General features: G+C 43.2%; 1 protein-coding gene across 4 annotated transcripts in view; it reads left to right on the top strand.

Annotated features, from left to right (window-relative positions):
• Positions 1 to 23,464, top strand: part of MCTP2 (multiple C2 and transmembrane domain containing 2) — a 237,448-nt gene that overhangs the window by 51,363 nt on the left and 162,621 nt on the right. For 3 of the 4 annotated variants that reach the window (XR_005838055.1, XR_005838054.1, XM_040642742.1), the window contains exons 2-4: positions 816 to 1,353; positions 14,308 to 14,370; positions 15,533 to 15,641. Coding sequence is in view for 2 of the 4 variants with exons in the window: in XM_040642742.1 (XP_040498676.1) it covers positions 886 to 1,353; positions 14,308 to 14,370; positions 15,533 to 15,641 (640 nt within the window). In the remaining 2 variants the exon portion in view is untranslated. The remainder of the gene's footprint in view (positions 1 to 815; positions 1,354 to 14,307; positions 14,371 to 15,532; positions 15,642 to 23,464) is intronic. The other variant, XM_040642743.1, reaches the window with a different exon arrangement.

The following is a 23,464-nucleotide window of genomic DNA, read 5'->3' as shown; positions in this document are numbered from 1 at the left end:
TGGTAGGAAGGTAAACTGATACAGACACATGGAGAACAATATGGAGTTTCCTCAAAAAACTAAAACTAGAAGTATCCTATGGTTTTGGGTATATATATCCTCCCAAAATGAAATCAGCATTTCCTCACTCCCCTGTTCACTATAGTATTATTCACAGTGGCCAAGGTAAGGAAACGATCTAAGTGGTTATTAAGGGATGAATGGGTAAAAAAATGTGTGTATATACAATGGAATATGAGTTAGCCATATTAAAGGAGGAAGTCCTGCCATTTGCAACAACATGGCTGAACCGGGAGGGAGGACATTATGCTGAGTGAACTAAGTCAGAGGAAGCAGTCTTCTTATGAAATGTTCTTTTCACATCAACCTCATAGTTCCATTCATTACTAGAATTTTTCTCTAAGTACTTTGATAGAAATCTTAAAAATTCAGTTTCTTTTTTTTTTTTTAAGATTTTATTTATTTATTTGACAGAGATAGACAGCCAGCGAGAGAGGGAACATAAGCAGGGGGAGTGGGAGAGGAAGAAGCAGGCTCACAGCAGAGGAGCCTGATGTGGGGCTCGATCCCATAACGCCGGGATCACGCCCTGAGCCGAAGGCAGACGCTTAACCGCTGTGCCACCCAGGCGCCCCAAAAATTCAGTTTCTTAAAAATGCTTTTAAAAAAAAATATTTGTAGACATTACCAATCAAATATTTCAGTCTTGGTCACTTAGTGGAAAGGTGAGACTTTCTAGTCACGTTTTACACTTTGATGGGCTTGGACACCACCAAGAAGGCTCATTTATATTCTCCTTATATTGTGTTTTCTAGGAGCCGCTGAAGTTGTTTGCTCTAGAAAGGCGCTCTCTCATGGAGTGACTTTCTTGGTCCTCACGCAGTCATGGATATGGATAAACCGTCTGTCTGGGGCTCTTTGAAACAGCGGACCAGGCCTTTGTTAATCAACTTGAGCAAGAAGAGAGTGAAAAAGAACCCGAACAAGCCCCTAGACCTAAGGGCACGGCGTTCCCTGGACCGCCGCCTCAGCCTCTCTGTCCCTGACCTCCTGGAGGCTGAGGCCTTGGCCCCAGAAGGGAGGCCTTACTCTGGGCCCCAGTCATCCTACACCTCGGTGCCCAGCAGCCTATCGACGGCAGGGATCTTTCCCAAGAGCAGCAGTAGCTCCTTGAAGCAGTCTGAAGAAGAATTGGATTGGAGCCAGGAAGAAGCAGGCCACCTCCACGTGGTGGAAACAGACTCCGAGGAGGCCTATGCCTCTCCTGCCGAGGACAGGAGGCCTTCCAGCAATGGCATCTTGGATCTGCTCCAGAAATCTCCCATTGGAGAGGATGCACTGGGAGAGCCAGAGGTGAGACCAGGGCTGGGCACTTTCCTATTCCTTTCTCTTTTTCTCTTCTTTCGAAGTGTACTCATTGCCCTTGGAAAATTTGGTTGAGTTATTTTTGTGGTTAGCTTGGATGGAGAGGATGTCATTTACAAGAATTTAAATTCAGGTAATATTGATTGCACCCACTGCTCCCATTCGTTTTAGGGTTGACCTCTATGTATTTTAAAACTCGTACAAATAACCTCTCTGGGATACTTTAAGGCATTAAAAGCCCTGTTGGATGAGTTTTCCTTTTTCCGTCTCCCTGGCAAAGAAATTAAAAGCATAACTTTTCCTCGAAATTTTTGCTTTAAGTGTGTGTGTGTGTCTGTCTGTCTCTCTACCACTGCTCAGTCCTACTGTAGACAAAAATGCATGTTGATATTCTTAAGAAATGTATGAATGTGTGTCTCCCTTTGACTGTCGGAGAGTTTGAACTTGCTCTGGTCTCACGCATATGTGTGTGCGTTTGGCTGTGCTTGTGCCCATGTGGACAAGACTCACTTGCCTGTGGACAGCTTCACTTGCATTCTCTTAAAAAACAAAAATAAACTGAAGGATGCAAATCCTTATGGATTCATTGATTTTGCAAAGCTTTAGTATTTCGATAAGATAAAAGAGCCAAATACAATTATGAGACAGATCTTGTATTTCTAGAATAAGTTTAAAATAAATTCAGCCCCAGATTACTAAATCTTGGTGATCAGTTTAATCAGTTTTTTTTTTTTTTTTGTAAATTCCCCATTAATGACACTACAGTAGGTTGCAGTTTTGAGAGAAGAAGTTAATTTTTTTTGTGGGGATTCCAGGTTGCTGTTATAACTGCAATACAAACCTGGATATTCAACTGGGAGTTTTGGTTTTTCTTTCAGAACCAAATCCCATCATATATTGGGGTGTCATATATTGTGTGTCATATATTTATATTTAATTGTGTGATATATTTGGTTGTCATTACGGAATTTGGAGGATGTTGTGACCAGATTCCTTTAGAAACATGATGATAAGTCACCATTAACTGGCTTAATTGTCTTTTTCCTTACCATTTACCTTTATGAAATTCTTTTTGTAACAATGTTATGGTTTTTACTGTTGTTTATAAATTTGAAATATGTATTTCCACTAATCAAAATATAAATCAGGTGAATTATTAAACATAATTAATAATTCATAGTTCAGTGTGAAACGGGTAACATGTCGAATTGGATACTGAAGTTTTTTTTTTTTTTTTAAAGATTTTATTTATTCGACAGAGATAGAGACAGCCAGCGAGAGAGGGAACACAAGCAGGGGGAGTGGGAGAGGAAGAAGCAGGCTCCCAGCGGAGGAGCCTGATGTGGGGCTTGATCCCATAACGCCGGGATCACGTGGATACTGAAGTTGATCTTAACCTTCTTGTTACATTATTAACTGATCAGAAAAACTGGGTGGGTTTCTTGGCTTTGATAAGTTAACACTCTCAGATTAGAATAATTTTTTAATATTACTTTTTTAAAGATTTTATTTTTATGAGAGAGAGAATGAGAGAGAGAGCAAGCATGAGCATGGAGGGAGGAGAGGAGGGAGAGGGACAAGCAGACTCCCCACTGAGCAGGGAGCCTGATGCACAGCTCCATCCTAGGACCCTGAGATCATGACCTGAACTGAAACCAGGAGTCAGGCATTTAACTGACTGAGCCACCCAGGTGCCCCTAGAATAATTTTTTTTAAGTTAGTGCTGTGAAGTTGTTTTGCTGACTATATATCCGAATACCTACCCTAACTCAGATACCATCAAGGTTATGACTTGAAATAGAGATGGATAGGAAAGTGACCCTGTCTTCAAGTTATGATGTATTAAGAGACAGCTTTGTATAGCTCTAAAGGTAGCATAAGAGGCAAGAAGATATTGGAACTGTCTGTGCAAAACATCTAAGCCTTGCCTCTTGGCAGCTTCGTGGATGGAGGATATCAGTGCATCAGGATTGACAGGCATTCGTGTGAGGCTTTGTGCAAACTGGCGTAGATTTGATAGGTGAATAAGTATGGCGGACACAGGCCTGAAGTGTGGGTGAGGTAATTGGGGGTGGTGAGCATTTTGCTGCACCTGAGATAGAGGTTTGAGGAACTTTCTGGTGTGATGTGTGCTGGGAAGGGTAGGCTGTGCTGAGGGGCTGGTTCGCAATGGTAAATGGATGGTTGACGGATGGTTGTTAGTGGTTACTTTCTCTTCTCTGGGCTACATGCAAAAAAATCTTGGAATACAGAGTTATTTTACATAACTTTCCTTTTTAACTCACCCACTTAAAAGAAAACAAACTTTTTTTTTAAGATTTTTTTTTTTTTAAGATTTTATTTATTTGACAGAGAGAGAGACAGCCAGCGAGAGAGGGAACACAAGCAGGGGGAGTGGGAGAGGAAGAAGCAGGCTCATAGCAGAGGAGCCTGATGTGGGGCTCGATCCCGTAACGCCAGGATCACGCCCTGAGCCGAAGGCAGACGCCCAACCGCTGTGCCACCCAGGCGCCCCTAAGATTTTATTTTTAAGTAATCTCTGTACTGAACATGGGGCTCGAACTCACAACCCTGAGATTAAGGGTTGCGTGCTTCATTGACTGAGCCAGCCAGGTGGCTCCAAACTTCTTTTTTGAATACGAATCTTTTGCTTCTCTTTTCCTGTTCTAGGATGTACAAGGTAGAAACTGAGACTGATCCCCCCATGGCCACTTGAGTGCTGTGTATTTGCTTGGTTTCCTGTTTGCAGAGGATGGAGGGCCTGGGCTGCAGCTAATCAGACCTATAGGATCACATGTGGTCAAGTCCATTGCCCTGTCTATCCCCATTTTGAGCTCCCTTCCACCATGTTGGGTAGGCTTCTCCCACTACCTGAGGATCTAGAGTTTATTACGTGGTATAGAAGTTAGCCACTCTCTTGCTTATCTTCCCCACTAGGCTGTGTAATTTGGTCTATGGGTAGGTCTAGGGGAGTCATGTCCAATTTCTCTTTGTTTTCTTAGGAACTTGTTGTGTGCCTGACACGTAGCATGTGCTCAATCACTATTTGTGTATGAGGAAATCAATGATAGTAATGTGCGTATTCAGGTTAGTACAGCTTTTGTCAGTGCCTTTATTGTGAGTTCTGTTCAGTTTATGGTTTCATTAAAGTCAGACTTTTTTGTTTATTTTTTGGGTTTTTTTTGGAAAGAAGCATACTGTAAATGAAATTTCTTTCTGTATGATATTAACTGAAAACAGAGAGATTTAGACAGGTGTAGACTTTTCAGCCCAAGTCCGATACGAGCTTTAAACCTGAATGTGTTCTCTGCCTTTTTTTCAATGAAGACGGAAGTCCCGGTGAATCCATCATGTGAGTTTTGGGGTTGGTGAACCCGTACCTAAGATATGGGTCATCTGTTTTCTTCCTAATGAATAGTGGACAGGGTACTATCACTTTCGTGGAATGGGAAAAGCAATGAGGAGGGAAGAAATGGTTGGCATGTGACAAGCCTGGTGTACCACTAGGACAATCAGATGCTTGCGGAGTATCCTTGGTGTAGCTGATTTTGTCTGTAGCTTTCCAGAGCGGGGAGGGGTAAAGAAAGGAACATCTGTGATCGGAGTACCCATTGATTTTGTCTCACATGTTTTATGTCCAAGGGAAACTTCAAGGCTGAGCCTGAAGCTGTGGGATAAGACCCCCAAATAATGGTGTCATCTGAATGGCTTCCAGTTTTTTCCCAGTCCTACCAGGGTCAGCAATGAAGTGAGGCGTGTGCTTGCAGTTATGGGGAAATGGAATGAGAAAGCAAAGAAGAAAATTAAGAGGGAGGAGGAACAAGGAGTGTGAGAACGCAGAGGCCACATGGAACCCTGGGATAGTCTCAAGGCAGGTGCTTCAACCAGCCCTAAAACCAAAGTGGAAGAAAGTAGGTTTAGAGTAAAGGATGCATTTGTGAGAAGAAGATTCTCCAGACCTTGTCTTGGGCCCCAGATTCATACCACACTGGATAGTCCACAGAAACCCGATCTCAACTTCTGTTCTGACAGAATTTTGTCTCTCTGAAGTGCCCTGATGGATACAGACTGTTGTTTCTTGGCAACATCACCATTATTCACTTGGTGGCCCTGGTGAAAAGCCTGTGAATGATGTTAGACTATTCCGTTTCCTTGCTTCTCATGGTCTCTGTAATCTTCATTGATCCGTCTCACATCTGTCTTTTTTCTTCTTCCCTTATGGAAATCCTCTCACCCTTCAAGGCCCAGCTGTAATTCTCCTTTCCTGTCTGGGTTTTCCCGATTGTGCAATCAATATCATCACCCTGCCTTTGTACGTAGCATGCCACTTTTGCTGTCATTGAACATTAACCTCATTCTGCTTTCTGTAGAATTCTGTAGAAGGAGAAAGGGTTTGGAACAGGTAGAGGGGGTAGAGAAGGGAAGGCAAATTGGTAGTCAGCAATTGGTGTCACTGGGTAAGACCCTGAGAAGATCACCAGCCTCCAAGACCTGTACTAACTGTCCAGTGACCATCTGGCTCAGAGGACTGACTCATGATAACCCAAAACCCATGACTCACTGTTTCATTATTGTCAAGTTATTTGAGGAGTCAAATCATAATCAGCATCAACTTCATTCAAGTGGAGTGAGCAATAATTATATCAGGGCCTGGAAATACTTTGGAGAATCTGTTGGGTGTATTGACTCGTTGAAGTCAGTCTATATGAGAAGTCACATAGAATCAGGAGATTGTTTTGTGAACACAAATCCCTGCAAGGAGAATGGATAGGTTCTCCACTGAATGGTGTCTGGTATGCCATCCATTTCACAATAGGGATTGAACTCCAAATGAGAACTTGACATACTCACACTTTGCTTGGGCCAACGACGTCCACATCCACATGCCATTCTGCCAAGGCCATGAAGCCAAGGTTCTTAAAGTCCTGTGGGATGGGCTCTCTTTTCCCACCATAGGGTTCAGAGGAAAGTCCAAACTTTCACCCAGGCTTTCTTGCATGATCTCTCCCCCCACTTTTTTTTTTTGACACATTATTTTATTAGCTGTGTAATTATCACTTTCAGTCAGGCTGATAGCCTTGCATGGTTGCCTGGCAACCAGACTGCCTCCTTAAGATGACTTTGTATGTCTGGCCTCTGATGGATGAAAGGTGGTCTTACAGTTTTATTCTGCTTGCCGTTGTCACCAAAACTGGGCATGGGAGGTGGTAAAGGACACCGACTGTACAATCAGTATCATCACCCTGCCTTTGTTTTGCCAAACCCATCCACCACCTTGTATTTGGTTGGTTGTTTAGACGTTGACATCTTTTATTAGATTGGAAGCTCCCAAAGAATAGACACGATGCCTTTTTTCTTCCTGTCCCAGCTTTTTGCAAACCTTGTTTATGTGAAAAAAAAAAATATATACATATTTTAAAATATGTAATCATTTATTTAAGAAGGGGGGGAGAAGGAGAGGGAGAACGAGAATCTCAGGCAGATTCTGCAGGCTGAGCGTGGAGCCCTGTGTGGGGCTTGATGTCACAACCCTGAGATCATGACATGAGCTAAAACCAAGAGCTGGATACTCAACTGACCGAGCCACCCAGGTGTCACTACATGACGTATATTGACTCATGTTTCTCCGCAGCTGATTTTCAAGCCACAGGCCATGCTAGGTGCTGTGGGGCTGCGAGAAGTTCAGCTGGGTTGGGGAAGGTCTTGAGGGGAGGAGGCCTTGAGGGGAGGGGGTAAAAGGGGGAGGACGAACTCTAAAGGTGTTCCTAAATGTCAGATTAAATATGAAGAAGCTGCAGTTAAGGAGATCCAGAGGGAGAGTAGCTTCTTTTTTCTTTCTTTTTTCTCTTGCATTTTCTTCTCACTTCATTCCCCAGTACTTATTTTAAAAGATAACTCTCTCCTGCCTCATAAACTCAGGTATTTAGAAAATACAGAAAGTTGCCACTCGTTCCCGTCCTCAGGGTTGTGGTGGAGTTGAGAGTAGGCCCAGATACCGGAAAAAATGACTAAGGATCGTATCTGAGGTGGTCCCATCCCCTGGTCCGTGCTAGATGACTGGTTGTGGTGAGTGGAGAGGAGTCACATAGCAGGTGGTCAGGAAGGGCTTGAAGAGGGGGGCATGTTGCCTCAGACTCAGATGGGAAGTAAAGCCGAGTAGCTGAGTTTCGTGCAAAGTAAAATTTTAAGGCTGAAAGAATAGAAGGCTGTTAGTCCAGAAATATGTGGCAGCACAAACACCTAACATGGACTCCCTGCTACGATTATAGTTGTCTTTGTTAGAGTTATTATGGTGGTTTTTATCATTACATTTTCCAGAATGTCATGAGGGCTGAGAAGGTTTAATGGCTTACCTGATGTCGTCAAGCTAGTAAGTGTTAGAGCCAGGAGCTAAATCCAGGACGGTTTGAATCCAAGCCCTGTGCATAAAACTCTGTGCGCATCAGGAGTTTGGAAATGCGACAACTCAGAGCTGGAGATCTAAAAAAATTGGTAATCAAGGGAGGTTTTTTTTTTTTAAGATTTATTTATTTTAGAGAGAGAACATGCAAGTGGGGGGAGGGGCAGAGAGAGAATCTCCAGCAGGCTCCCCACTAAGCATGGAGCCCCAATGAGGGGCTCGATCCCACCACCGTGAGACCATGACCTGAGCCGAAATCCAGAGCTGACCCTCAGTGGAGTGAGCCACCCAGGCGCCCCTCAAAGGAAGATAGTTATTTTTGTGTGTCCACTGTGTCCTTTTAAAGGCGAGGGTAATTATAGTAGTTGAATGGCCTTATTATCATGCTCAGCAACTAATAATCCTGAATGGAAGGATTATTGCCCCCCAGCACCTCATCATCCATGTAATCCCCCACTGGGGATTTCCTGACATTTCGTTTGGCAGTTGGGGTTTTAAATAACTAGATTTGGTGCTAGCTTATGCAGATTAGTTGAGTGGTTTAGAGAAGCACCTTATCGGGATGTTTCCAGAAACACTACTAGGCAACCACAGAGCTTCAGTTTAGTGACCACAGAGAAGCACAATGACAAACCAGTACAGAGGAAATAGTCTACAGCTGGCACAACTCAACAGGTACATTCGTTTCTTTATCCTTCAATGACGTGTTCCTTACTGTTCGTGATTTATCTGCAAAATCATTACTCACCATCATGGTGTCAGCGAACCAGGCCCATCAGCCACATTCCAGGGTCTTTCACGGGGTTGGCCTCTTTTTTCTTCTTCCCGCACTCCTTTCTCCTCTGTTGAGTGCCTACTATGTGGCTGCTGCTTAGGCATCAGGAACACAGCAGTCAACAAAGCAGACAAAAATCCACTTCCTCATGGAGATCTCATCCTGATCCCAACGGGGGCAGCCTACAGATATGTTCAGAGAGGGCTAGGTATGATGGAGACAAGCAAAGCAGAGAAGGCGATTGGGAGTGCTCGGGTCATGGTGGTAGTTTTGAACAGAGTGGTCTGGAAAGACCTCTTCTGGGTTGGTCGTATTTCTCCAGAGACCCAGAGAAGGCGAGGAAGTCAGGTGTGTGCGTGTCTGGAGGAAGAGTATCTCTGGAGGAGAGAACAGTAAGTGTACAGGCTTCGGGGAGGCAGGAGAGTGCCTGGTGTGTTTCCAGAATAGCAGGGCAATGGTGTCAGGGGGCAATGGTCGGAGGCTGAGTCAGGCAGGCTGTCCCGTTCTGTCGGGAAATCCTGTGAGACTACCTGGGGGAACCAAGGAGTAGGATATGAAGGAGCCCTGTGGGCTCAATACTGGTGTTGCTCATAGGCAGGGATCGGTAGTATACAGCTGGTGCTTGTAACACCTGCTGTAGACCCTGGGGATAGCAGTAAGTGGAAGGTTTGCCTTGGAGGAGAGCCATGGAGGAAGCATGTCTAGGCCAATGAGCCATGCGTGAAAAGGGACACCTCCTGAGACTGTCCTGAGACTTCATTAGCCAACCCCTCTCTCTCTGTCATGATGGAAGTGTCAGAGTGGAAGGGACAATTGGAACGAAGGGAGGGGCTTATTTGGCTGACCACCTTCTTTGAGTTTTTTTCCTCCAGTCTTCCTAAACACATCCCCTGTCTTAATAATAATCATACTAGTAATATAACATACTAATAGAAAAGCAACACCAGGACCACTTTCTGAGAGGTTATATATAAGGAACTCTGCTACGTACAGTATATGAGTATTATCTCATGGGACCGCATCTGTTTGCCTCCCTCTGCATACAAGTAGCCTAGTGTCTGGCCCGGTGATAGCCTTTGAATGAATGAGTTTTTCTACTAACAATCTGTAAGGTAAGTATCTTTTCTGGCCCTTTTGGAGATGTTCCCATGTCTTGAATTTTAAGTAAATGTTTGCAAGGACATAAAACTAGGAAGTAGAACAAGTGGGATTCGAAATCAGGTCTTTCTGATTCCCAAGTCTTATCCACCCTGCAAAGAGTTGGGCGTTCTATTTTTGGATTCTCCTGGATCCGGACACGGTTGGGACACAGTGAAAAGAGTGGAGGACCCAAGACACTCAAGTGAAGGCCTAACTCTTTGGTTTCCCTTCAGCAACCAATTATCCTTTTCGCTTTGGCTCCCTTATTTGTAAATTGGGGATACCCATGACAGCCTGTTGGCCACTTAATAGGTGCGTTGTGTATTTGTAAATTGTAAAGTACTAAAGCAAATGTAAAGGGGACCATTATTCTTTTAAACCACCTACTGATAACTAGTGTGAAAACAATGCGTGGGAGGTCAGTGGACAAATATTACTGAGCATGAAAAGAAAGGTTGATTATACAGGGGTTGGCAAACTTTTTCCACGAAAGGCCAGATAATAAATATGTCTAGTTTTGTGGCCCACAATACCTCTGTTGCCACTTCTCAGCCCTGATATTGTATCATGAGATCAGCCATAGACTATATATACATGAATAGGTGGGGCTGCTTTTCAAAGTTTAAACCTTATCTATAAAAACAGGTGGTGGGTTGGACTTTGCTGACCACTGCTTTATACCGACATGTGATTGAATAGGGTATATACGTACACGCGTGCACACATACACACGCGTGACTGCGTGACTTCCATTTTGCATATCATTATTCCAGGGTAATCACAGAGAACAATCTTGGGGGTGTTGGGGGGGAACTAAACAGGTAGCCCTTGATTGTATGATCAATAGTCTCCTGAAAAGTTGTGTACAAATTTAATAGGTAGACTCAGCCAGTTGGTAGACCTCATTTTTTCTGAACAGACATATTAATTTTGTCCTTTTGGTGCCATCTGGGTTGTTTTGATTGGTCACTGTATCCAGGCTCTGCCTTGGGGTGTTTAGCCATCCCATCCCCTTCACTCATTTTGCTACTTCCTTTGTCTTATATGTATTTGTGTTCATGAATGCTGTCTTCCAGAGTGTTCCAATGCTCAGGAACCTCGACAGGTGCAGTCATTAAGTACATATGTATCCCATGTATTTTTTGCTATACTGACACACTCTTGAGTATTTTTCAGAGACTGTAGAAGTGCTCTTCTCGGCCAGCATTTTACTCGTTTAGCTTTTCTGGGTGTGGGTTTATGTCTCCTTGTACTGAAGTTTAAATACCCAGTGATTGTTTACATGGTTTATAATTTGACTTCCTGTGTGTACTTCATGGTGAGAGCCTGCACATGAGCCACGTGGGAGGGGGTGTTTGTACAAGATCACACTTAGCGTACACAAAAGGAAAATGTTTACCCTCCTCAGTGGTTTTGCTCTTAAGATCCTTGGTGAGTAGGGGAGATTTTCTTTTTTGATATAATTACCCCATCCATGCTAGTATCTCCCCATATCCTGCTGAATCTTAATATATTTGCATTCTTGCCGATACAGGACTCTCATCTAAAGAGAATGCAAAATATATTACCTTCCCACCAATTTCTATTTAGGTAGAATGGAAATACCAATGCAAACTCTCTGTCATTAAAAACAAAACCAAACCAAAAGCATAAAACCACTCATCCAAGAAGCAGCAGTGAGAGATGTGTGAGAGATGGCTAACCTTGTACTAATTTTCATGCCAAGATGTTGGTGCTGTATTTTTCAATGTTTCTAAGTAATTAGCCTGTTTTGTCATTTTAAACTTTTTTTTTTCTGAGAAAGAGTATGCATGATGGTGGGGTGGGGAGGAGCAGAGGGAGAGGAGGAGAGAGAATCTTAAGCAGGCTCCACACCCAGGGCAGAGCCTGATGCAAGGCTTGATCTCACAACCCTGAGATCATGACCTGAGCCGAAATCAAGAGTTGGACACTTAACTAACTGAGCCACCCAGGCGCCCCTGTCATATTAAATTTTTTAACATTGATGGTATTCAAAATTATTTATCTTTCCCTGAGTCCTTGGAAATCATTTGGTTGAAATTTTTTGAAGCCAGCACATATTGGATAAACTATGGCACATGTATACAATGGAATACTAGTCAACAATGAAAAACGTTTGAACAATTTATACAGAGGACCACTTGGATGCGTTTCAAAGGCATTGTGCTGAGTGAAAGATGTCAGATGTCAGGTTTGCATACAGAGTGAGTCCATGTGTAGAATATTCTGGAAAAGGTAAGGAAGACAGGTAACTGGTTGCTGTGGGCTGGGGATGGTTTAACTCCAGTGGGATAGCATGAAAGAGTGTTATCGGGGGAGAGAACTGTTCTGTCTGGATTGTTGTGGTGGTCCCACAAATATACACGTGTGTCAAAAATTGTAGTTCTGTACACATACGCCAAAAGTCAGTTTTTTGTATGTTAACTTTTCAAAAGTAAAATAAAAAAACAGAGTGCTCGATTAGGCTTGTTGAGAGTAGCAAAAATACATTCTAGATTGTGGGATACCAGGGATTCCTATGAGGAAAATCGTACTTGGGCTCTTTTTCAAGAAAAACTCATTGATGTAGTCACTAGGTTTACAAAGAAGTGAAATCATGTGACTTCTACTCAGTGGATAATACGTTAGGCTGTATGTAGAATGGAAGGGAATATTCAACGTTATGTGTCCCCCAGCGGCCATAACTTGGTCCTCGGTGCCTGCGTAGCATTTCTGCTCTTCTTTACGGTGATCGCTTTCCTTCGTTGGTGTGTATATATGGCGTGTGACAGTTACGGTGGCTGTGGGAACCATAACTTTAAGTTCTGTGACTTTTCTGTGAGTAAAACCAGCCATAATATTGAATTAATGTCATTCTTCACATTTAATTTCCATGTTGTTGTAAGTGGAAGACTTACCGCATATTTGAATAAAAGCTCTGTGTTCATTTTTGATAGCATGTAAGTGGCGGTGGTTATGTGGACTCATTTGGTCCCTTAATTAATGTTATCATTAAGTACAGTGAGGCCAATTTGGGGGAGAGCGTGTTTGGTGTGCCCTCTGAGGGGTGACGGCTTCAAAGCTCCTAGCCACCTGCTGTTCTCCTTGGCAATAGAAGATTCTGGACCACCATGATCTTTGGATCTTTGGCTAATAACTATGCACTCTGGAAATTTTGAGCCCAGCGCTGGTAGCTTTGTGGAACTACCTTCGAACAGGCTTGATGAAGTGGAGTTTTGATGTATTTCCTAAAATGGGAGACATTACTGATGGGTCTCAGGCTACACAGGATCAGACAGCAGATTGTACTTTGTTGGCTCTGCCCTTGAAGACGTGGCCGGTCTCTATTGGCTTTGTAAATCAAGCAGAAGAGTTGCCAGGCTTCCAGGAAATAATAGTGTGCGGTGTAAAAGGCATGAGGGCAAATCTTTAGAAACTGGGGGAGTTGAGTCAGGTTCTGTGTAAGGTTCCTAAAGCAGTCTTCAGGTAGTCCTGTCCAACCTACCTGGGTGTGTTTTTACATAGAGCAACATAGGAGGTATGAAGAGCCAGAGGGGGAGGTGAGGAGAGAAGACCCTGCTGGTGCCCCTTTTCCGGTCTGCTAACTGGCCTCCCACACTGGGGCTCAGGGCTCGTTTCCTCGCTGGGCAGCGGTGGTCCTTCCAGGGTCGGGGGCCTCTAGTGACCGCAATGCTGGGAGCCCTAGGGGAAAGGGTGAAGTGTTGGAACTCACCCTTGATCCTGGTGAAAGATTCTGAAGTAAGTGAATTATATTCAGGGACAGTAGGGCTTGGATGGGAATACACCAGCCAAACAGGAATATATCCAAAATGCTGCAAGACCATTAGCTCACTTCCCTTCCACTCTGCCTTTCCGTGCAGACAGCCATCCTTATCTCCAGTCCAGAAACCCTCAAGGAGTCCAAGAGCTCCTCTGGACCCTGCATTTGTGCATATAAGACAATGGACATGCCTACTGTGTCCTCCACTAACTACTGACCATTGCCCATTTCATTGCCCTGGGGGATTGTTTCGTAGGTATCTTCAAGTAGGAAACCCACACACCTTCCATTCTGAGACCATCCATTCCGAATTTGCATTTCTTCCTTTTTGGTTGGTGATTGTATGGACTCAATGAAAGTATGGTTGCAGGAAGGTCTCCCAGCTCACATTTTGAAATATTTCCTCCTGAGCAACCAACCCAGGTCTCCAGCACGTGATCTGTCCACTTCTCGTTGGTGGCAGAGGGCCAGGCAGTCCCACCCTGGGAGGGACCAGGTGGGGTGACTCTGCTGCTCCCATTGCCTTCACCAGAACAAAGCTGCTTGCGTGCTAAACCCTGGATGAACTAGGGATAACGGAGCAGCCTAGTGGTAGAGCAGAATAACAGCCTTACCCACACTCTGATCGATGGCTAAGGTGGTAGAGAGGCTGTAGCCAGAGGGGCCCCACGGAATCAAACTTTTATTGCCAGGACTTGCCACACGTGCCGCCAGGCAGCCTGCACACTTGAACCTGAGCACACAGATGGCAGACTCAGAGGGAAAGACCCGATAAAGGATATCCCTGTAGGTTGATACCATTTTGCCTTTTGAAAGCGGGATTTTTTTTTTCTTTCTTTTTTACAGAAGCTATGTGGAAGTGGTGATCTGAATGCTTCTCTGACCTCCCAACAATTTGAAGAACAATCTGTGAGTGACGTTCCTTAAAAACAAACACTAAAGGAAATATTATTTCTTATCAAATGTGTGGATCTGTATTTCCTTGCCTGTTTTTAAAGCACATGGACCCATACCCACCTTCGGGTACGGACAGGCCTTGCACATTAGAGCTGGAAAAGATTAATTCAGGGTCTATCGATCTGTCAGACTGGGACCGATTTTTCTAAAAATACAGCAGCTATGCAGCTGAGTGGGACAGTAAAGGAGGCGAAGCCATTCTGAAGTGCTTTGAAACCCGGATGGGGGAACTTTCAAAAGAAGGTTGTCAAGGGAGGCCCAGCCACAAAATCAATTAATTGAATGTCCAATAAGTGAATGATCAATTACTTTATCTGCCCTTTCTCTTTGGAAAGACAAAAATTTGAACTAGTGCAACACTGTAGTTCAACACTTGACTTGGATTCATTGAATATTCAAAAATGGACTTGGAGTTGACCTTGTGGCTGGTAGGAGCAGATGCATTCCTGGACAGGGAAGTGAGCCGTGTTGAGGGGAGGCAAGACTGAGGGTAAATGGAGGAGACACCACAGTGCGGGCCAGGGAACAGAGGAAAAATATGCAAAGGGGAGAGCACTCAGAGTGTGTCACATATGGACACGGGAGGGGCATGCACCCGACGGACGTGCGGGCCCAGGAGGCTGACAGCGCAGTGGTCGTGAACGGAAATGTTTTTATGACACGTGGAGGAGGTGTGCCAGAGAGGAAGGGCTTGGTGGGAAGGGGAGAAAATGAAGAAGCCACTTTGCATCTGAGTGTAGATACGTGTCTGCAGGACACATGCGGACACCACAGATGCCACTTCCTCTGGGCTCCACCACGAGTTCTAGAAGAAAGAATCCTGCAGGAAATCACTGAGCTTAAGGGTATTTCAGATACTGGCCTACCACTTGTGTGATTTTTTTTTTGGAGGGGGGAGCGTTAATATTGCAAAGATATTACCAGGAATTCTGATGAACTCCCACTGGGGAGAAACATAAAGGATGGGTTAATAATCACTGTAACCAGGTCACCAAGGTGGGGGATGGGAGATGAAGCTTGAAGATTGGCCTCTGTAGTAACTTTTGCTTTTGTCCTGAAATTCTCTTCCTCGGTCCCCAAACAGCAGACTGAACTTACTTCTCTGTCCCTATAGATGTTTGGGGAAGCTGGCGATGGCTTGAGTAACCTGCCCAGTCCTTTTGCCTACCTTCTCACCATCCACCTGAAGGAAGGCCGGAACCTGGTCATCCGAGACCGCTGCGGTAAGCCCGGCACTGCTATGCCATCTGTAGCCTGCACACCCATTTCTCTCTTCTTGTCTCTACGTCGTTAGGCCGCCTTTCTCATCTTCTGCAACGGAGCGGAGCTCAAATCGACACCTCTTGTGTATCAAGGCCTTTGCAGCAAAGCATTTAAATCCACTGACTCTTATTTATAATATATATATATTGGCTTTTATATATATATATATATAAAATAACATATATGTTATTAAATTAATAACAATAATGATAATAGTAATAATCACATAAAGTTGTTTTAAAGGAGATAAGGCCACTGTAACAGCGTTACACCTGGCATAAAGCAACTGCTTAAGAAAATGTTCCCTTGATTCTACTTTAATTATACATAAGAAAAGATGTGAATACATCCTTAGTGTGATGCCATCAAATGTACATGTAGATGGAAATGCCCTTTGAACTCCATGCCTCTCCTGCCCTGAAACCCACTGGGCTTCCCTCCCTCAGGATAACATCCATTATCTGCATATGATTTGATTCATTCACTTTTTCTGCCTGTTTTTTTGTGCATTTACACACACACATAAATACACATGTGTATATTTTTAATTACAATACTGCAATGTCCATATTATTCTGCAGTAAGCGTTTTGGTGCTTCACTAAATGTGTTCAAGACTGACTATGTTTTTCCATGTAAACATATCTCCTTTCTTTTACATAGTTCGTAATATTCCATAGTATGATGTGTTATTCGTTTGTCTCTCTACTGGCAGTTGATGCTTTTTCCTACTTTTTTAGGATTATAAATGATACTGTGATGAGCACCCTTTGTATGTTTTCATACACAGATGAGAATATATCTTATAAGAAATAACATGTGTTTAAGAGCAGACAGTCCGGACAGACTGCCTGGGCTCAAATCCTGCCCATCTCCATTTACTGTTGTTTAAGAGAAGTTCCTTGGCCCCTCTGTGACTTAGTTTCCTCAGTTATAAAATGAGGATAGTAATAGTAACCTTCATTAGAGGCTATTAGGAGTATTGAAGATAGTAACTTCTATAAAATACTTAAAACTCCATCTGGCTTCTAGCATTTCACGAAAGCTAACTGTTGTCAGCAGCCAGGACAGAGCCTGCAGATGGAAGTCAGGATCCAGGGGATGCACACTGTTACATTTAGGAGATCCTGGCAAATTGCCCTCCAGGAGGAACGGATATGCCCTCTCTTACAATACGTTTACCGTTTCCCCACCTCCTCACTATCGAGTATCTATTTTTATCGCTCTTAGTTTTTGGCAATCTCATAGGTTGAGAGTCTCCTTGTTTTAATTTGTACTTTGAGGATTATCATGGTAAAGAACGTGGTCATTTGTATTTACTTTTCTGTGAGTTTCTTCTGTAACATTTGTCCAGTTTTCAGTTGGGCTTTTTCTTCCGTAATTCTTTATAACTTCCAGCATTAACAGTTGTTTGTTAGAGATCGCAAGTATTTTTTCTCTCAGTCTGTTGCTTATCTTTTATTTTTATGTCTGTTTTTGTCCTTCAGTAATTTTGCATTTCCTTACAGGCAAATATAGTTGAGTTTTGTTTATGGTATTTTTTTTTAAATTATTTTGTTTCGTAAGGAGGAACTTTTTATTCTAAGGAATTGAGTGTTTTCCTTCAGGTCTTGGGTAGTGTGTTCTGTTGCTTCCTTTTTACTCTGTTCTGGAACATGAAATGGAGAAAGTGCCTCCTAGACCCTTCTATCTGTCCTCTATGCCTGCTAGCTTTTCTTTCTCATTCTTGTCATGACTTTTCCTTCCAGGGTGAATTCTTCCATTTGGCCTTCCAGCTTTCTCATTGTCTTGTGCATCATGACCACTGTGCCATCCCATCCATGTATTGAAGTGCCATCTTTTAAATTTTTATATCAGCTTATGATTGTTTCATAAGTGAGATGATGCCATCTTGTTTCTGAGAATATTAAGTAGACATTTAAAAGCTCCTGTTCGGTGCTTTATCCCTTAGATATTCCGGTTTGTCATGTTTCCTGCTCATCTTAATGTGTGTCTCTGTGTCCCTGTCCTGCCATCCATGGATGCTATTTTTGCTTACTGTGTCCTGTCTTCCCTGATAGCGAGGAGGGCTGGGATATGCGACTGGACTGGCTGAGCCGGTAGTTCAGACTTGCTCCTTCCCATTCCTCCCAGTTATCACTAGTTCCTGTTACCACCTATCACCTAAAGCTTTCCTCTCTGGCTTACTGCCCGTGGTCACGGCTCATGCTTGCATTCAAGGGCTCTTGCTAGTCATTGCTTGGCACCAAGGGGAGAGGACGGTGCTATCTCAGCCAGCTGGTCTACATATGCTGTGCCAGCCAGTGACTCTGATAGTTTCTCTGGCCATCTTCTGCTTCCAGTATCTCCTGCCTGCAAGCTCAGAGCATCCACGGTTTACCTGCCACGCACCCTTACATTCTCCCACCTGACCCTGCTTCTGAAAACTTTTTTGCTATGACTTGCTTTTGCTCATGTTTTAGATGATGAATTTATCTATCATTCTGATCTCACCTGACTTCCATCTTTCAGGCTACATAAAATATTCCCACTTTCTTTTTTTAAGATTTATGTATTTAATTATTTGTTTAAAGAGAGAGAGCACAAGTGGGAGGGGCAGAGGGAGAAGGAGAGAAAGAATCTCAAGCAGACTTTGCGCACTGAGCATGGAGCCCTATGTGGGGCTTGATATCATGACCCTGAGATCAAGGTCATGAGATCATAACATGAGCTGAAACCAAAAGTCAGTCGCTTAACCAACTGTGCCACCCAGACACCCCTCCACTTTTTTTTTTTTTTAAAGATTTTATTTATTTATTCGACAGAGATAGAGACAGCCAGCGAGAGAGGGAACACAAACAAGGGGAGTGGGAGAGGAAGAAGCAGGCTCATAGCAGAGGAGCCTGATGTGGGGCTTGATCCCGTAACGCCGGGATCATGCCCTGAGCCGAAGGCAGATGCTTAACCACTGTGCCACTCAGGCGCCCCCCCACTTTTTTTTTTTTTTTAAACAACATTACCTCTCTCTGTCTCTCTCCTTCTGTCTTTTTTAATTTTTTCAGATATAGGATTTCAAAGTAGTGAAAAAATATCTCATTTTTTCCCTGTTGGTAAATTGTGTTTTCTATCAAAATCATAATTTCTTATCTATCAATAGTGTGACTTCCAGTGTTTTACGACTAGTGTGCTATCATTATAAACATATTCATTTTAATAAATACATCTCTTCTGTTATTTTTAATGATTTGGTCAGATAGCATTTCACACCTGAAATAACATCTGGGGAACAATCATAAACCAGTGTGAAGTTAAATCCTGATTCTTGCTCTGAATTTGCAGAGTCCTGTGGGTGCGTCTGTCAAACTGAGATCATTATCAAGCTTGTTTTGTGAAAGCTTATCTGGAGTGGGGAAGTGTGTTCCATGGAGAGTGCATTTAACTTTACTAGAAAGAAGGTATTCTGAACCTTTAAAAAAAAAACATATTTTGTTTTAAATTTTTGGAACTCCTCTAATAGTTTGTAACTTCCCAATGGGCACAGGCCCTGGGCCACTTCTACAGACCAACTACCCTCTTTCCAGTTGACCCACCTTCTCTGGATCTTTCTCCCAGAGTGAGTGATTTGGCTTCACCCCCGTTGACATCTCATAACGATAGACTTACAGCAGATCCTTAGTAGATGGTCTGTAAACTTAGTAGATGGTGAAGAAGACATTGTGCACATCAGAAAATGACCAGAAGAATGGGGTGTGCGTGCTCTTGCTCCATACCTTGCCCTTTTAGAGGTGGAAGAGAAGCTGTAGTCTGCACTCTCATCCCAGCCATTGTCATCTCTGAATAGTTTCATCAGAGTTAAACATCTCTGGCTTTATCTTGTGTAAACTTAATATGATCCAAATATAATACCTAGTAAGGCTTCTAGGTCGTAAACTGTGCTGTTCCAGCCCCTATATCTTTTGTAACCAGTAGTGACTGTTCTTGTCTGTTTTCTTTTATTTATTGGGAAAGTTAATCACTATTGAGAAATATCCCTCTCCCAGCCAATTCTTTTTCTGTACTTGGAGGTGTGGTGGGACTTCCTACACGGTGACCCTATTCATTGCTGCTTGATTTGCATAAGCATCATGTTAGTGATCAGGGAAATGTTCCAGAGACCACACAAGGCAGGACAGCATTCAAGTGAGTGCTGTTGACTTAGGCAGGAATCGTAACTACTATCACACATGCTCCCACTCCTGACTCCTTGCCTGGGACGGACATTCTTTATCAGTACAATGATATTTTCTATGGGACCCAACCCAGCATCAGAATTTTATCCAACACCTGACTTTTATCCTTTGGACCAATAGTTTCCAAACTTGAATGAACATCAGGGTAGCCTGGAGGGCTGATGAAAGCACACATTGCCCACCCGGCGAGTTTCTGATTCAGCAAGGCTGGGGGGCGTGTGTGCGTGAGGGTTTGCATTTCTGACCAGTTCCCAGGTGATGCTGTGCGGGCGGTCCAGAAAGCGCACTTGAGCACCATCGTTCTAGGCAGCCATGGTCCACCAGTACGTGTTGGCACGCGAGAAGAAATATCGGCTTCTTCTGGTAGGTAGAGTCTACTAGCACGACATCTTTTCCTTGTTACGTATTCTCGCTCCAGCATTCTTAATTCGTATGCTCTGACCGTAATTTAATTTGGTATTAGCCTAATTAACACAATTAGATACAGAGAACTGTATGATCTGCCAAAATACTAAATACAAAAGGATTTTCGGATTAGCCACAGATTTACCGTATTTATTCTACAAAACACGTCCTCCAGTTCTGTGGATGGAAGCTTGATAGCCGATCGATACAATACTAAATATCCTTCAAGATTCATTCAGATGTCACTTCTTTGTCGTCTTTTCTATTCATCACAGACACAAGTTCTCTCTCATCTCAAGCCTATAAAAATGTTACGTCCCTGAAACAGACGCTTTTACCCTTAACGGGATAAATGACCAAGTTGCCCTATTAAGATATTAGCATTATATTAGCTGGACGGCTGATTAATTCATCTTTGTACAGCCTGTGTCATGCTGATGCTTTACACATAGAATGCTTTTCATGAATTTTAGTGCTTCCTTAAGGAAATCCACCTGGAGCACTGGACTTAAAGAAAAGGATTGTTACAGGCTGTAGTAAGAGGGAAAACGTCTTCCCCAAAAGGAAGAGAATTCGGTCACTCGTCCTTCCCTCCTTTACTTAGCCAGCATGGTTGAGTCCCTTCCCCGCAACGAGCGCTGCGCTGCTTCTCTCCCGGGACCTGGTGGTGAAAGTCAGGGAAAAATTTCACGTGATTTTAGAAATGCAGGACCTCACGCAGAGCACCTGCTTCGATGGCCGATCCAACAGAAGGTTGAATCTGGAGACTGAAGTCCAGAGACTAAAAATGACTTACCAAGGTCACATAAGGAAGCAGCAGGTGGGGCAGCACTCAGAGCAGCCTGGGTGGCTCCGGGGGCAAGGAAACGATTGCACATTACAGCCTGCTTCCCAGCTTGGGACCTCCTGTGGCAACTCCCTCTACCTCTCTGAAATTGAGTTTATCCATCAGTAAAATGGGCATGATGCAACTTGCCTTATAATGGAGTTGTTAGAATGAACAAAAAGGAAGTAGGTATAGCATAGAGCCATACGTATAGAAAAGAGTCAATAAAGGATAATGCGGGTTATTGTAGTTATTAATGTATAAAAGTAATGAGAATAGCATATATTCCTGACTCTCAGTAAAGAGCTTGTTCCTCTGTTCCATGTCAACGTCCCCATCAGTGACCTTGGAACTTGGTCCTTAGCCTGTGTTATTTAGTTAGACCCCCTGTGTCCTCTCTTTATGCTCCAACTGCAACATAGGGGTTGGTTTGTATTTTGTTTTGCTGATAGTGAATCATGTATTTAATGTTTTAGCCTAAAATAGAATAGATCAAATTGACCAAATATTGAGTCTCAATTATGGCAGGTGGGCCTTTGGCGTATCCTTGAAATGCTTCATGCCCTTGGCTCTAGAGGAACTGCTCTGGGTTATTTAAGTCAGTTGCACGGTCTCATTTTTGAATGTTTAGGGAGAAAAACCATTTTTGATGAATCATCCTCTGAGGAAAGAGTTTGGTATTTTCTTTAGATTGTTACATAATCAGTACCACTTATGTAACTTTCTGTCTAGAACACGGATTGGCAACTTTTTCTGTACAGGGGCAGAAAGTAAATATTTTTGGATTTATGGGTCATAAGGGCTCAGGGACAACTGCTTATCTCTGCTGGTATAGTGCCAAAACAGCCATTATCTTTAGATCCATTTTAATGATTCATTTCCTTTGTGGTCACATAACTGTATAACTGAAGCGGAAAGAGAGAAATCATTGAAAATATGACTCTTAGGTACCAATAATACGTTGTACTAAACTGACAGAAGTTATCCAGAGTACTACATCACAACTTGTTTATTATTTAATGTTTTCTAAAGTGAAAAATGTTAGTGGTTTTCCAAACAGCCAAATAGAAATCATTCTTGGTCAGGATTAGCATCTAAAGATATGCAAAGTGATGGTCCAGACTATGTTTCAATACAACTTGATTTACCAAAACAAGCAGTGGGCTGGATTTGACCTGTGGGCCAAAGGTTGCCAACCTCTGTCTTAGAATATTATGATCTGATTTTGGAGTTTGGCTCAAAGAAATGGCTTTTGAGTGTAGCAGAGTAAAAACTTGATTTAAAATAAAGGAGTTGTAATCTAAATTTAGGGAGCGATCAAGTTTTGAAGCTCATGCTTTCAGTTGAAGTAGTTAGGAAACATTTCAGTACTATGACCTCAAATAATGAAAAAAAAATATCTGGAGATATTAGGTGGTAAAAAGCCATTTTTTTCCCCTATATTTTTTATTGGGCAGTAAAGTGGAAAGTCATGGTATCTCACTTAGGAAAAGACATTTCTGACATCCCTCAAGAAACAGCCTTACAAGGAGCTTACAAGTTTGGTGACTGAGGATTGGAAGCTTTCAGTAGCTTGGCCCATCCAGAAACAAGTGGGGAGAAGCCTCTCAGACACCACAGCACCCCTCTCTGTTATGATGCCGTCAGCCAGGCCTGGACAGCGGACTTCCCTCGTGTAAAGAGTGCTGTGGACATTTTATCGAAATCTCTCATTTCTCTGGCTCAAACACAGTGCTGGGTTGTTAAATAGACAAGCAAGGTGGAATGTTGAGATTTTCTGGGGTTTTTGGTGAAGTTTGTTAAACCATAAGCTTGCAAATTGTTCTTTGGGCAGAATTAGGAGGGAGCTCTGGCTTTAAAACAGTGGACAGGCTTAGCACTGGGGTCCAGAGCATAGTGTTACATAGTTGGTACCCAGCACATCAGAGGGTCTTTTGTTGTCGACTGGTCTATCCCTTGTACGGAATACGTAGGCGTGTTGTGTGTGTGGGTACACTGAACCCAGCAAAACCTACAGGTCATTCAAAAGGACTGAAGTTAGTGGGCGACTAGGCACTCATTGCCATGAGCGTGCCTCTACCTCCATGCGTTATCATGCGTCATCATGGATGCAAGAATAGCACCTGGGAGGCTGAAAGGATTTAATTAGGTTGTGCTAGAAGCGTGGCCACGCTTCGAAGATTGCCCCTTACAGGTCATTTTCTAGTTCTTCATGCATTTCCTTCTAGTCCTTGGCAGGTGGTGTTTTAGCCTGGCCTGAACTCAGTCCAGTATTGGGGAGCTCGGTATTTATCAACCAGCCCCCTTCTTTTTGCCAAATGTGTGGGCTGCTATTGTAGTCTTTC

The sequence above is a fragment of the Ursus maritimus genome, unplaced genomic scaffold (genome assembly GCF_017311325.1).
Source record: "Ursus maritimus isolate PB19 unplaced genomic scaffold, ASM1731132v1 scaffold_27, whole genome shotgun sequence".
Classification (NCBI taxonomy): domain Eukaryota; kingdom Metazoa; phylum Chordata; class Mammalia; order Carnivora; family Ursidae; genus Ursus; species Ursus maritimus.
The sequence above is the reverse complement of the archived record's forward strand: the minus strand, read 5'-3'. Positions and strand labels throughout refer to the sequence as shown.